The following is a 12,494-nucleotide window of genomic DNA, read 5'->3' as shown; positions in this document are numbered from 1 at the left end:
AGAGGAATGCAAGGCCAAGAGGGCGGCAGTCACCCCGACCCTGACCCAGTGGCCCACTTGCGCCGCCCCCCGGAAAGGAAGGAAGGAAAAGGAAAAGACGATGGAGGAGGCACGACGTATTTATTTCGTTCCGCGGTCATTCCGCGGCCAGAGCGATCCGATCCTCTCCTCCGCCCACAACACCCGCACCTCCTCCCGCCTCCGCGCGCTGCCGCCCGTCTCCCGGTTAACAGTTAGGTCCCGGGAGAGGGAGATGCAAATGGGAGGCGACGTCGTGTGCGAATGTGAGGCGGCCCGCCGCCCTGGAGCTTTGCCACGGCCGAGCTTAAGCGGGGCCGCACTCCGTTAAAACTCCATTGAAATTCTAGACCACATTCCGCCTGTCTCTCCCCTTTGCAGGTCCCAAAAGTTTAATGCCCCCCCGGGTAAAAGTAATCGCGTTAATTGCGGATAAAAGGGCGCGCCAAGCGCGGCTAGCAGAGACGCCGCCGGCCCTTTAACTTTCATGCCGCGGTTCACGGCCCATCGCTCAACGATGGCAGAAGAGTGGCGGGCCCCCCGGCCAGGCCGTGCCGTGGCTCTGACCGGGCCTGTTGCTCCTCCCACCCGGGTCAGCCAACTTGGGAAGAGGAGGAGAAAAATTAGGGCAACGCAACTTGGCCGACAAAACCGTTCGTTGTCTGGTACTGTTTGTGATCGTTTTCTGGTTATGATGTCGATTTTTGAAATTATTGTTCCGTTTCCCGATGAAGACGGAGGGGTGCACTCAAGGGAGGGGGTAGCCTACACCATGCAGGGTGTGAGGCCATTATAGACCAAAGAGGTGGGGTTGAAAGTTGCGTTGTACGGAAAAGGTTAACAAGATCAACCTTACAATGCAAATGGCACAGAGCAGCTACTCTGAAAAACGGAACGCACGCCGAACGGTCTCACCTTTGACACAAACAGGAAGGGCGAGTCAAGGAGAAGGAATCAACGCTTCAACGGCAATCATCGGCTTATCAAAATTGGGACGTTAATCGACAACCTTTATCGGAATTGGTAACTTTTATTTGCGATGAGCGACAGCCACAAGGCGTTGTCTAAAATTGAGGCAAAAGTGATTTCCAAAGTTCAATGAATTAAACAAAACCTGAACTACCCGAACGTTGACAGAAGCGGAGAGTGCTGCCCCGTGCAAGTAGACCACCCATCAGGCCCTTCAGGTGCGCCGTGCGGGCAGGCCACCCATTCGACCCGCCTGACGGGCGGGCGGGCAGGCAACCGCCCGGTAGGAGGAGAAGGAGTCGTTGGAGGTGGTCGTATAGAGTCTGCAGTGCCTGGCGGCCCCTACCGGCGGGACACGGAACTGACGTGCGGTAGGGAAGGCGAGGGAAGCTCATCCAGGGGAAGGGGAAAGAGTCGAGCGGGGTGGGAGGGAGGCGGTCGTGACAGATGCCGCCTGCTGGTTAACTATCTCAATTAAGGCAGCACTTCTTTAAGCGTCAACAATCTGAAGGCAGAGCCTCCACAGCGCATACGTAAACGGTCGAGCAGGAAAAGACATTTCTTCGTGTCATCCTACTCCAGTCCATACAAGGGCTTTTTTTTTTCTTTTTTTGGACGTCATTCTGGCGTTGAAGTCTCTCTCTCTCTGGGAGGACTACATTTTGAATTTAGTAGAAGTGATGTAAAGTCCCAGCTCTACTCAAATTTTAAAATCTGAAAGTCGCTATTAATTTTGCAAGAACAGTTTCTTTCTCCTATCAGAAGAAAGAAGGGAGGAACGAAATGAGTAAACCGAAACGCTTGACTTCAGCAGCGCGCGGGACCCCTGCCGACTCTAGGGTAGGCATCGCGCTCAGCTCCTCTTTATCGAATAACGAGAGTTGCCTACCCACCGGGCGCTATCTTCTCTTCTAAACATGATTGATTTACAAATCTCAACTGTACTTGCCGCGTCTTCTCGCGTTGTCTCTCTGTCCGAATCCAAACCGAGAAAAACACAACAGAAGTTAAAACTGCAGTTGATCTCGATGGAGTTCTTAAAATTCATCGTAACTTTTATCCCCTTTAAGGTAGATATTTAAAAGTAAATCTCGTACCTCGTTCCCTCTCTCCTCGTTGACTGTGACGATGCCCTTCACCTTTTCTCTCCCCAGCGAGCGCTGCTGCTTGTTGTCCTGCCGCTAACAAGTGACTGGAGGCTCCAGCTGGCCTGCCTCAGATATTGAAACTCCACGATCACTTTCAGGTTCAGGTGCGACTGAGATGCCTATTATTCACCTGAGAGAAAGTCACCCGCGGCAAGGTCGGCACAGAGCCGCAGGCGGACTTGGGCCCCATGACATGACGGCACGACGCAACGCTGCAGGGAGCTCCAGGTCCAGGAGCGAAGCCGGCACGCGGGCAGTCACCGGCTTCCAGGGGGGCAGGGTACGTTTGGGGGCGTTGATTTTAGCACTCTCAACGACGCCGTTAAAAACCTTGATTACTTTCCAGGAAGGCAGTGCGGCCACGGCAAGAACTCTGGAAAGGCGCCATGTCCCTCGTCTAAAACCTGTTTTACACCCGTGGCGCTGCGACACACAATAAACCGTTCATAGACCATGCTCCTCAAATATCTAATCAAATAAAGCGCTCCATAAGCAATTTTACGAGCAGCTTGTATATTTCGCACCCCCGAGGGCGACGCCCTGGTGTGGTGGCGGGGCGCAGAGGGCTGCGCACGCTTTCGTCGCCGAGGGCTTCGCGGGCCGCCTTAGGAGGCCCCCCGCGGGCCCCGCGGGAGCCGCCTCTCTAATGCCCCGCGGGCCGCCGACGCGGACGTGACAACGCGACACTGATCGCACGTGCCGCGTGCGTCACGAACCAGACCGGACGGGCCGCGCCGGGCCGGGCAGGACCCACAGACGGGCCCGCTTATTACTTTCTTTCGGTGCGACCTGTTCCGTTGTTGGCCCGCGTTCGTGTCGGTTCTCCTCGACGCGCGAAAGAACAGAAGCAACAGCCTTGCGATAATAACAATAACAACAAGAACAGCAGCAACAGCAGCAACAGAAGCAACAACCGTAGTAGTGGCAGGACGACGGCAAACAACATGACAGAGAAAGGAAAGAGACCCATACAACGGCAATGATGGTTCTATTTTCTTCTCTCTCTGCCCGAAACAAAACGGTTCTCCAAATGATTAACTTGTACGACGAGTGAGGCTGCGGGCGGGCGGGAAACGGACGGACCAGCCGGCCGGACGACAGAATACAATTATGAGGTGCGCGGAGGTCGTAAGTGAAGAGAAGAGGCCCGCTCCACCACGAGAACGTCTCATTTAAAGCCTTTGCTCTCCTTTTTTTTTGGGGGGGGGGTGGTCAGGAAGGGGCGGGGTAGCTGGGATGTGTGTCCAGGTCACACGCTCGCTCATGTAGTTCAGCAGGTTCGGGTTCCCATGGAGAGGCTCTCTGCACTATCCGACGCGGTTGTGTCACCCGCCAGACGCGCGCCCACCCTGCCTCACTTGAACCGCTCCTCTTCCGCTCCCCCGGCCCCTTCACCGATCCAGCCCCCCTCCTCCTCGCGCCTGCTCCACCTGCTGGGGCCAGCAGCAGCAGCAGCAGCAGGGGCCCCTGCAGCAGGCCAGCCGGGCCGGGCCGGGCCGGGCCCAGCGCTCGCCGCTCCGCACAGCTCCGCACTCTGACACCGTCCGGAGCCCCGCCCGGTCATCCACGGCCCCGCAGCGCCGCCAAGCACCGCCAAGTCTCGCGCCGCGCATCGCGAAGCTCCTCGTGGCGTTGCGCATCTCCTCGTGGCGTCGCGGAGCCGCGTCGGCGCGTTGGTCGCGTCCTTGTTGGCGTGTTGTGTGTGAGTGTGTGCGTTCGCTCCGCCCGGCGGGCGGGCGTGGGTGGCGTGCGTGCCGTTCGTGCGTGCGTGCGTGCGTGTGTGCGTGCGCGGCCGCCTTGGCACTGCACCCCGCCACGGACGTGCCCGGCCCGTGACCCCGGTTGGCCCGGCTGTCCCCGCCGTTGGACGCCGTTGGACGACGGCGCCTTTGGAGGCCGGCGTTGCCGGCCCCGGGTCGCGGACGCGGCTGACGCCCCGATGCCCCGGCCACAGTCTGGCCATGGCCGCTGTGGCGTGGACGTGTGCGGTGCTGCTGCTGGCGCAGGCCGCCGGCGGCGCGCTCAACCGCGGCCCCTACGACGCACCGCCCTGGAGGCGCGCCGATGACGCCCTTCTGCTCGACGCCGAGGCGGGCATCAACTATGTGGACGACGCCGCCCTGCAGTACGCCGACGACGCCGCTCTCCGGCGGGTCGATGACTTCGCCGACACCCCCGCCGCCCGATGCTCCAGCACGTGGTCGTGCGTGCGCGCCGACCTCGCCGACAGCCTGGCCGGCATCCTGGGCGCCGACCAGTTCAACGTGTCCTCCCGCATCTCCGTGGAGAGGATACGTCCCCGCGAGCGCGACGAGGGCGTGGACGTCGACAGGATGGCGACGAGCCTTAACGAGGCCGGCCTGCCCACGCTCGCCTCCACCGCCATCAAGGTGTTCGAGACGCACGCCCTGGTCTGGAAGCTCTGGCCCGGCATGATGCACATCAAGATCTTCAGGGACATCGACGAGGGCATGGACGCCGCCGTGGAGATCCCTCCCGACGCAGGTAGAGTGCGCATCCCGTATCCCCTCTCCCCTCTCTCCCTCCCTGAACCAGTCTACTGCTCGATTGGTAATAATGCGCTCGTGACCTATGGATCACGAGGCGGCCGACGATTGGCCTGGAGGTGATAGGAAAGGTGTTTGGTCCGACGCGTTAACTTGGGCTACTCGGCAACGGGATCCGGGCGGTGCGGGGCGGGGCGAGAGGAGGCAGCGGGCCCGACTCCCCTACGGACACGTTCGCGCGCGCCGGCTCGGCCCGACTCGGCTCGACTCGACCCCCTATTGTTTCTCTTTGATGAGGAGATCCGAACCGAGTGCTTGCTTGCGCTCTTATTGTGTTTGCCCGTTTAAACCGCGAGCGGCCCGGATCTGCCCGACTCCAGCAGCGCTGTAATGGGTGTTATCAGGCTGCAAAGCGAGGGGGGAATACCAATCACACCGCAAAAGGAGAGCGAAAAACAACAAGAAAGAAAACTTCAGCCAGGATGATAATGGCATTGGTCCAGGCGGCACGCTTTCATTTTTATTGTTATTAATATCGTCACCCCGTTTTCGTTCTTGTCTTGGACCGTCACAACGCAAATAATAACCTCCCTCGTCGTCGTTTTCGCCGCGGCGAGACCCAGATTTTGCGCACGCGGGGGAAAAGGAATGCCCTCGGGCGGGCGGGATGGGGCGGGAGGGGAAGGGTAGGCGGGGTAGAGCGAGAGGCCCTAAACTGGTCGGCACCTCTGGGAAGGAAGAGAAGGGCCTTTGGTGGGTCCCGCGCACCTGCCGACTGCTGCACCGTTGGCGCGCGCCCCGCCAGCGACACCAGCGCGGCCAGCGCGGCCCTCTCCCGCCACTTTGCACTATTGTCTCAGCAGCGCCGCCACACCGCGCCGCGCGCCTCCAAACCTTCAGCCTCGCCTCCACCCATTTTCACCGTCTGTCCGCTTATTTTCCGTCACTGCGATGCCGCCCGGACCGGGTCCCGGGTCCCGGGTGGCGCCTCCCACTCCCACCGCCAGCCAGGGCCTCGCAGCAAGGGCCGTGCTGACCCAAACCGAGATGTCCTCACGTCGTGTGTAAACCGGGTGTACCTTTGAATGCCCGCAATGTTGCGGGCAACAAAGGTCATGGCACCTGACGTACGAATCTAGGACTAAGGGAGTAGGCAAACCCAGCGGACAGTACTGGAGGACGTTCAAAGATACACCCGGTAATGTTTAAGGCCGTCCAAAACGGGAAAGTATGAAAGGAACAAACTCACTGATTTTTTTCTGATCTTTCCCATGTTAAAATCAATATGAAGCGGCTGGACTTGGACTTACTTAGAGGTGTGGCAGGTCGCCACCTATGGAGGTACGGTAGTGGGCCCATAGCTGAAGGGGGAAGGGAGGTACGAATAATGATGAGAATAATAATAATATCTAGTCCCGATAATCATTACCGTAATAAGTCGCTCCGGGCTGGGCATGGGCGGGTGAAAGCGCGTGGCGTGGCGTGGCGCGGGGACCGCCCCCGGGGCGGCAGGCGTGTGATACCGCTGGCGGTGCGTCCGAACGCCACCCGTAATAACGCACCGAAGTCATTTCGGTCGACTATGACTTTGTCTGTTAATTCGGCCCCGTGACTGGACGCCGCATACAGATCCGACACGGCCACGCGGCCCGCACAGAATGGAAAAAGAAAAAAAAAAGAAATTGAAAATCATACGGGTATTAGTCGTTGGTGCGCTGGGACTCGCTGCCGGACTTTTGGTTGAGGTGAGCTGACAGCTGAGGCGGCGGGGAGCGGCGGCCCGTGCCCCAGTCGTTATACAGGGCGTCATTACAACGGGGGGACACGGAGGACACCACCGGTCCACAGGACAGGGGACAGGACACCCGGATGACCGGACGAACGGGCCTCGCTTGACCGACCCGTCGGGATTGGAGGACCGGAGGACCACACTGCCGGGTCGGCTCCAAGACGAGTATTCCGTTTCAACGGACTTTTGTCGACATGATTAATTGGAACCGCTACGTGTACCAGATGTTTTCGAGAGAAGCCAGGGTGTAATTATTTGTTCTTCCACTAAAGTTCAAACTGTAGGGGGGGTGTCCTGGAGCTTTTAGGGCTGGTATATGAGTTTTAAGAACTTTCGTTTCGGCCGTATTATTTACCCTGAACAAACTCATGCCGCGCCGCAAAAGGGATGGTTGTCGATGGAATCACAGGGAAAGAGGGGGAGGGGGAATTTATGAACCTCCGACTTCCGTCTCTTTTCCTTTCTCTCTCTTTCTGCCAAGAAAATACTATGAACGAGAATCAAGATCGATCTCTATCGGGGGGCGGGCCGGGGGTCCTCCGGGCGCTACACGCTGCTCGACCCGTCGAAAGAATGAGAGAGGGTGTGAAAGAGGGCGGGCGGTACCTCCTATTCCTTATCTTCTTAAAAATTGAATCAATTTTTGAAACTATCTCGGAGGGTTGGAAACCCAAAAAATCAATAAGTATTTTTTTTTCTTAATTAAATGCCCCTTATTAGTGAGAGCCCGCTTCTAGGGAGCCTTCTCTATTTCATCCCACAGGCGCCTGCCTGATTGCTTTTGTCCCAACGCGTCGGGGGGCTGATCGCCCTAGCAGGTGGGGCAAATATAAGTCCAGTCACGCTGTGTCAGAGAGAAAGAGCGAGACAGAGAGAGAGACGGAGAGAGAGACAGAGAAGGAGCTTGTCTCGTCCCGAGTAGTGCATGTGTGCGAGAGGGGGGGGGGTTACAGCCAGTAACTGAGCGCAGTCTGGCACACCGCCCGTGCGCAAAAAAACTAATAATAACTAACACTACAACGCCTATTAGCTGCTTGTCGGGAAGTCCTACCGGTTCGTAAAACGGCCACCCCATTTGTCAGTGGTAAAGCGGGACAGGCTGTGAGCTGGAGTGCGGAGTGCGGCAGTGCGGCCGTTTGGGCGCCGGACAAGCGCCGGGCACTGTTCAAGCATCTCCATGACAAGGGAAGGCCCCAGTCGCCTTCTGAGCGGCTAGGGAGAGTAATGCGAGCCACGCGACTTGCAGCGCCCTCCGCGACGCCCACGCCTTCTCTCACCCATTTTACATTTTCCGTGCCGCTTTTGCTTTCTTCTCAGGCTGCCGCCCGGGCCTTGTTTGGCTGCTGCTGACCCCAATGGTTGTACGGGGCGTAGCGATATGGGCGCGGTGGTCCGGAAGTACGAGGAGCCCTCCTCCTCCTCCGCTCTCGCAAGGCCGCTGGGCAGGCGGGCCCGACCTGCACGATGATGAGCAGCATGAGCAACTCGCCCACCCCACGCTAACAATGCAGCCCAAACGTGGATGTGGAATGTGCGATCACGCCCGCCGCCGTATTCGGGGCGCCGCCGGGCTCGTATCAGGAGCGTGGGTAGGTGAGGCGGCCCCGAGCCCCGGCCGCGGCGTGCACTCATGGAATTAATTAAAAATTAGTATGGTCAGTTGAAGCGATCTGTGTAATAATAAAGGAATTCCCTTTTGAAAGTACTTTCTTGGGCAAAGTGGAACAATTGTCGATGAGGGATAGTTTGTTGTACGCCAACAGGCCCAAACACACCTCAGCAGAGACACAGAGAGAGGGAGAAAGGTGTGAATGTGCGGCCCAAGTGTGGGCAGGGGGGACCGCAAGGTGCGACCAGACTTCCGTTCCGGTTCTCTGCGCGGAGAGGGTTGCTCGAGAATACCTCGAGAAGTGTGTGTTTGTTGACGAAGCAGGTGAACTGCCTTCGTCATGGCTATGAATTGTAATTACAAATATAATTATTGTCACATCGTACAATATTGGGTCACTCTACTCAGCAATAATGATCTCGTCAATCAAAAATAATATCCTTCTAAAGATGGCAAATATTTATGCCCCTTTTTCGTTTTCTTCTTCTGCAGGCAGCCGGACGTGGGGCTTCGGTGCGCGAAGGCGGCTCACGATGGCGCTGCTGCCCATCATGTACAAGATGGGCGTGGGCACGACTCTCCTGGGCGTGCTCGTGTTCATCGCGCTCAAGTCCATGTTCATGATCAGCATCCTGTTCGTGCTGGCCGTGAGCAGCTTCGCCAAGCACAAGCTGAGCGCGCTCACCGCGCACCACGGCCCGCCCGTCTACTACTCGCCGCCGCCGCCCGCCCACCACAAGGAGGTGCACGTCCACGTGCACGCCGACAAGCAGGTGAGACCCGACCCCGACCGACAGCCAGCGCGGGGACCCCGCCAGCCCGCCGGGTAGGCAACCCCCACCGGGGACGGACAGCGGAGGGCAGCGAGTTGCCTATCCAGCAGTTGGCAGGCGCCCTCGCCGACCGCCGGGCCAGGTAGGCAAACCCAGCTTCTCACGGACAGCTGTGGACGGCGGGTTGCCTATCCAGCAGTTGGCAGGCGCCCTCCCCTCGCCCGCAGGGCCAGGTAGGCAAACCCAGCTTCTCACGGACAGCTGTGGGCAGCGGGTTGCCTACCGAGCAGTTGGCAGGCGCCCGCCCCGCCAGACGAGGGCGACGCGTCGGATTGCGTCTCCTCGTAAAGTGATGCAAAAGCAGCCGCAAGTCTTTGGCGACAGCCTCACTTTCCACGAGTAGCGGTGGAATCACAACCACCGGCCATAAATTTTCTCTCAACAACAATTATGCTCCAACTCCAGAGACCTCCTTGTCTTGTGTTTGCAGGCCTACGGCGGCTGGCACCGCCACGGCAGCCACGGCCCGCCGCACGGGGTGGACGCCGGCTACCACACGGCGTACCCGGCCCACCCGGCCGCGTACCACTCGGTGAGTGCGACCATGGCGGACATCTTGTCGGCTTCATGGGTACCACGCGAGGTACCACGGCTACGGCTAGACTAGAGGGAGAGGTGTGAAAAGGAGATGAATGACGGAGTAAGAGCAGGGCGACATTTGGAAGAGAACGTGACGAGTTAACTGTCTCCCCCCGCGGCGAGCACGCACTGCACGCACGCACTCGCTCCATCATCAGAGGCTGCTGCCGCTCGGCGCCGGCGCCGCCCACCTCCTCCTCGTAAAGGTCACGAGGCTGGCCGGGGGTCGAGCACACAGTGGCCCGGTGGTGGTGCCGATTATTCAGACGTCAGCGCCGGCGCCGCTCCTTTCTGCCGGGGGAAAGTGATCGCGTGTGTGCCGCGTCACCGACCCGACCGCTGGGCCCCGAACACCGACCGCTGCACCGGGTCAGGCCGGGCCAGCGAGGGGCGGTTACGCCCAGTTAGGGCTCCGTCCGTAGTTCTCAGAAGGGGCATTTATTTAACAAGGAAAGGCTGCTAAACTGGTTGACCGCCGGAGCAAGGGTCCGAAATCAGGTCCTAGCCCAACTGAACATTAAGTGGCTGTGGTTGTGGTAGTATTTAAGACACAGCTACATTGTTCAGCTGCAGTTTCCCCCTGCTAATGCGTCTTTCTCTCTCTCTCTGCCCCCAGGGCCCCGCGCACGACGACGGCGGCGTCTACTACGAGCCGGAGCACGCCGAGCACCCCGCCTACTACCACCACCGGCGCGCGGGCGGCCCCGCCGGCCCGGCCCACGCCCCAACCGTGTCCCGGTGGGCCCCCCTGTGGGACGGCCAGCAGTGGGATCCCCAGTTGGGCCCGGCCCTCTACTCGGGCTCCTACAGCTGATGGCGGAGATAGCCCGCCACTCCCCGCCACGCGCCTCGCAGGAATCTCCGACTTGGAGCAAAATAACAATCACCAAAAAGTGGCCTGCGGCTGACTAAGGGACACATGGTGATCCCACCAGCACGAGTGTGGAGCGGCAAGGACACAGATCGTGAGGTACCATCGATGGGGTAGCTTGCTTTCCATTGAGGGGGTAGCTTGGTTACCATTAGAGAGTAGCTTGGTTACATTTGAGCGAGTAGCATATGATTACCGTTGAGCGGGTAGCTCGGTTACCAGGTTACCATTGAGGTCGTGGCCTAGCTCGGCCCGCCTCATCGCTCAGATATGACTCTCGGAATCACTAGTCGTCGAGCAGCCGGCGGTCCCCCATTGTCTCCGCGCCGGTCTGCCCGGGGTCGGAGGGACGGCCGCCGGCCGCAGCAAGAGATTTATTTACATCAAACAGTGGGCGAGCGCGCATTGGTGCGTTTGTTGCGGCCCCGTCCATTCAGACCTCATTGTTTTACACGGTGCCATAGGACCGTTGACATTGCTTTCATTGCGTTCAAAATATAATGTTTTAAGTTGTATATTTGTATATGAATAATGTGTGTGCGTGTGTATGCATGAGTGTGTGTCTGTATTTATTCGCGTGTTTTATTTGAGAGAAAGTTTTGTTGTAACGACCCCACAAAGAACTTGGGGAAACGACCCATCGCATGAAAACAGTATTCTTTTTAGTCAATATTTATACGAATGTAAATGTGAATAAAGGGAAGAGAAGTCTGCCATGATGTAAAACAAACACCAAATCATTCCCGTAATGTTTTTCTTCCATCGTTCAGAAAATAACACAGCGACCCATTGTCCACCACTGCGTTCCGCCGAGGAGCCGCAGTAGTGGGCTTCGCAGAGCCTCCTATGCAGGACGGACATTACTTTGGAATATGATGACTGACTGTCCTCATTCCTCGTGTGGTGCGGTGCAGAGCACAGCTTCTCTCTCCCTCTCTCTTCCTCTCTCCCTATTTCTCTCTCCCTCTCTTTCTCTTAGCTATTCAAGCTTTACTACGCTTTGGTCCAGCCCGGCGGCCAGGACCGGCTCGACTCGGCTTAGCCGGGCCCTACACATTGTGTTCGACCCGGCTGGGCTCTGCTCTGCTCTGCTCTGCTCTGCTCTGCTCTGCTCTGCTCTGCTCTGCTCTGCTCGGCTCGGCTCGACAGACGTGGGTAGTGGGTGGACAGGGCCGGGACGAGTGGAAAGCAACGTGACCGCCGCAGCCGGTGTGCGTACCGCGGCGTCCAAGCCTATAGGAGCCTGGTGGACGACCCCCGCGGCTCCAGAGTGCATTCAGGACTCGGAGGTAAAACCAACTGTTTTGGACCGCGAGCATAGCAGCCGAGAAGGAGAAAACGCTCTGCGAACTGCTGCTGCTGTTCAAAAGTAAAGAGTCGCCTTGCTTGCCCCTCCAGCTGGCCCTCGGCGGCGCGCGCGGGGGACTGGTCGGGACCGAAAAGGCAAGCTGTGCTGCTTTCGTTTTCATCGTGTTCAGTACTACTTAGCGCGGGTGAGTGGCCGCGGCGGGGTGCGGGGTTGTTGTGTTAATCAGCTTCGGCTTGCCCCCCTCGCCGGTCCCCTCCACCACCAGAGCGTCACCCGCGGACTCCCGCCGCGGTGTCCTCGACCCGCACACACAGGCAGGCGGTGGCGGGAAAGCTGCAGGGCCGGGCAGCGACGCCTCTTCGCGTCACCGGCATTTCTCCCGAAACAAACACGACGAGAAGGTAAGACTTTGAAAAAAATAAGGCATGAAGATGAAAATGGAATAAAATAAATTACCTTATTGTTCTTATTGCAAGTCCAATTACCTTCACTCTTCGTCGGCCCTGCTGCTGAGCGAGTGGAAAGAAGCAAAGAAGAAACAAAATAATCTCGCCGCACGCGAAAATGCTGCTGCAGCACCTTGCTCAGTGGGCAGTCGGGTGGGCACCAAGCGGTGCGAAGTAATAAGGGAGCATCACCTGAGCCCCCCCCCCCTTTTATCTCTTCCTCTCTGTCTCTCTCTGTCTCTCTTCCTCTCCTTCTTTCTCCCTACCTCTCTGCATCTTAGTCTCCCACTCACACATTACGTCCCCAAGGGGCCAGTGGCAAGGTGAAAGTGGCTCCCCTGACACGCGTATGGTATGGGCATGCTTGCGTTCGAAAACGGGACCAGGACCCTGGCCGCCCCGCCCTGCCCCGCCCC

General features: G+C 58.5%; 1 protein-coding gene across 1 annotated transcript; it reads left to right on the top strand.

Moving 5' to 3' along the window:
- Positions 1–3,895: 3,895 nt before the first annotated feature.
- Positions 3,896–11,060, top strand: LOC113212634 (uncharacterized). Its single transcript, XM_026431428.2, has 4 exons — positions 3,896–4,640; positions 8,533–8,813; positions 9,304–9,405; positions 10,069–11,060. Exons 1-4 carry the CDS (start codon positions 4,097–4,099, stop codon positions 10,264–10,266), a joined length of 1,125 nt encoding a protein of 374 aa, XP_026287213.2. The 5' UTR covers positions 3,896–4,096; the 3' UTR covers positions 10,267–11,060.
- The last annotated feature ends 1,434 nt before the right edge of the window (positions 11,061–12,494 follow it).

This window comes from Frankliniella occidentalis, unplaced genomic scaffold (genome assembly GCF_000697945.3).
Source record: "Frankliniella occidentalis isolate FOCC.00 unplaced genomic scaffold, Focc_3.1 Scaffold35, whole genome shotgun sequence".
NCBI classification, from domain to species: Eukaryota; Metazoa; Arthropoda; class Insecta; order Thysanoptera; family Thripidae; genus Frankliniella; species Frankliniella occidentalis.
The sequence above is the reverse complement of the archived record's forward strand: the minus strand, read 5'-3'. Positions and strand labels throughout refer to the sequence as shown.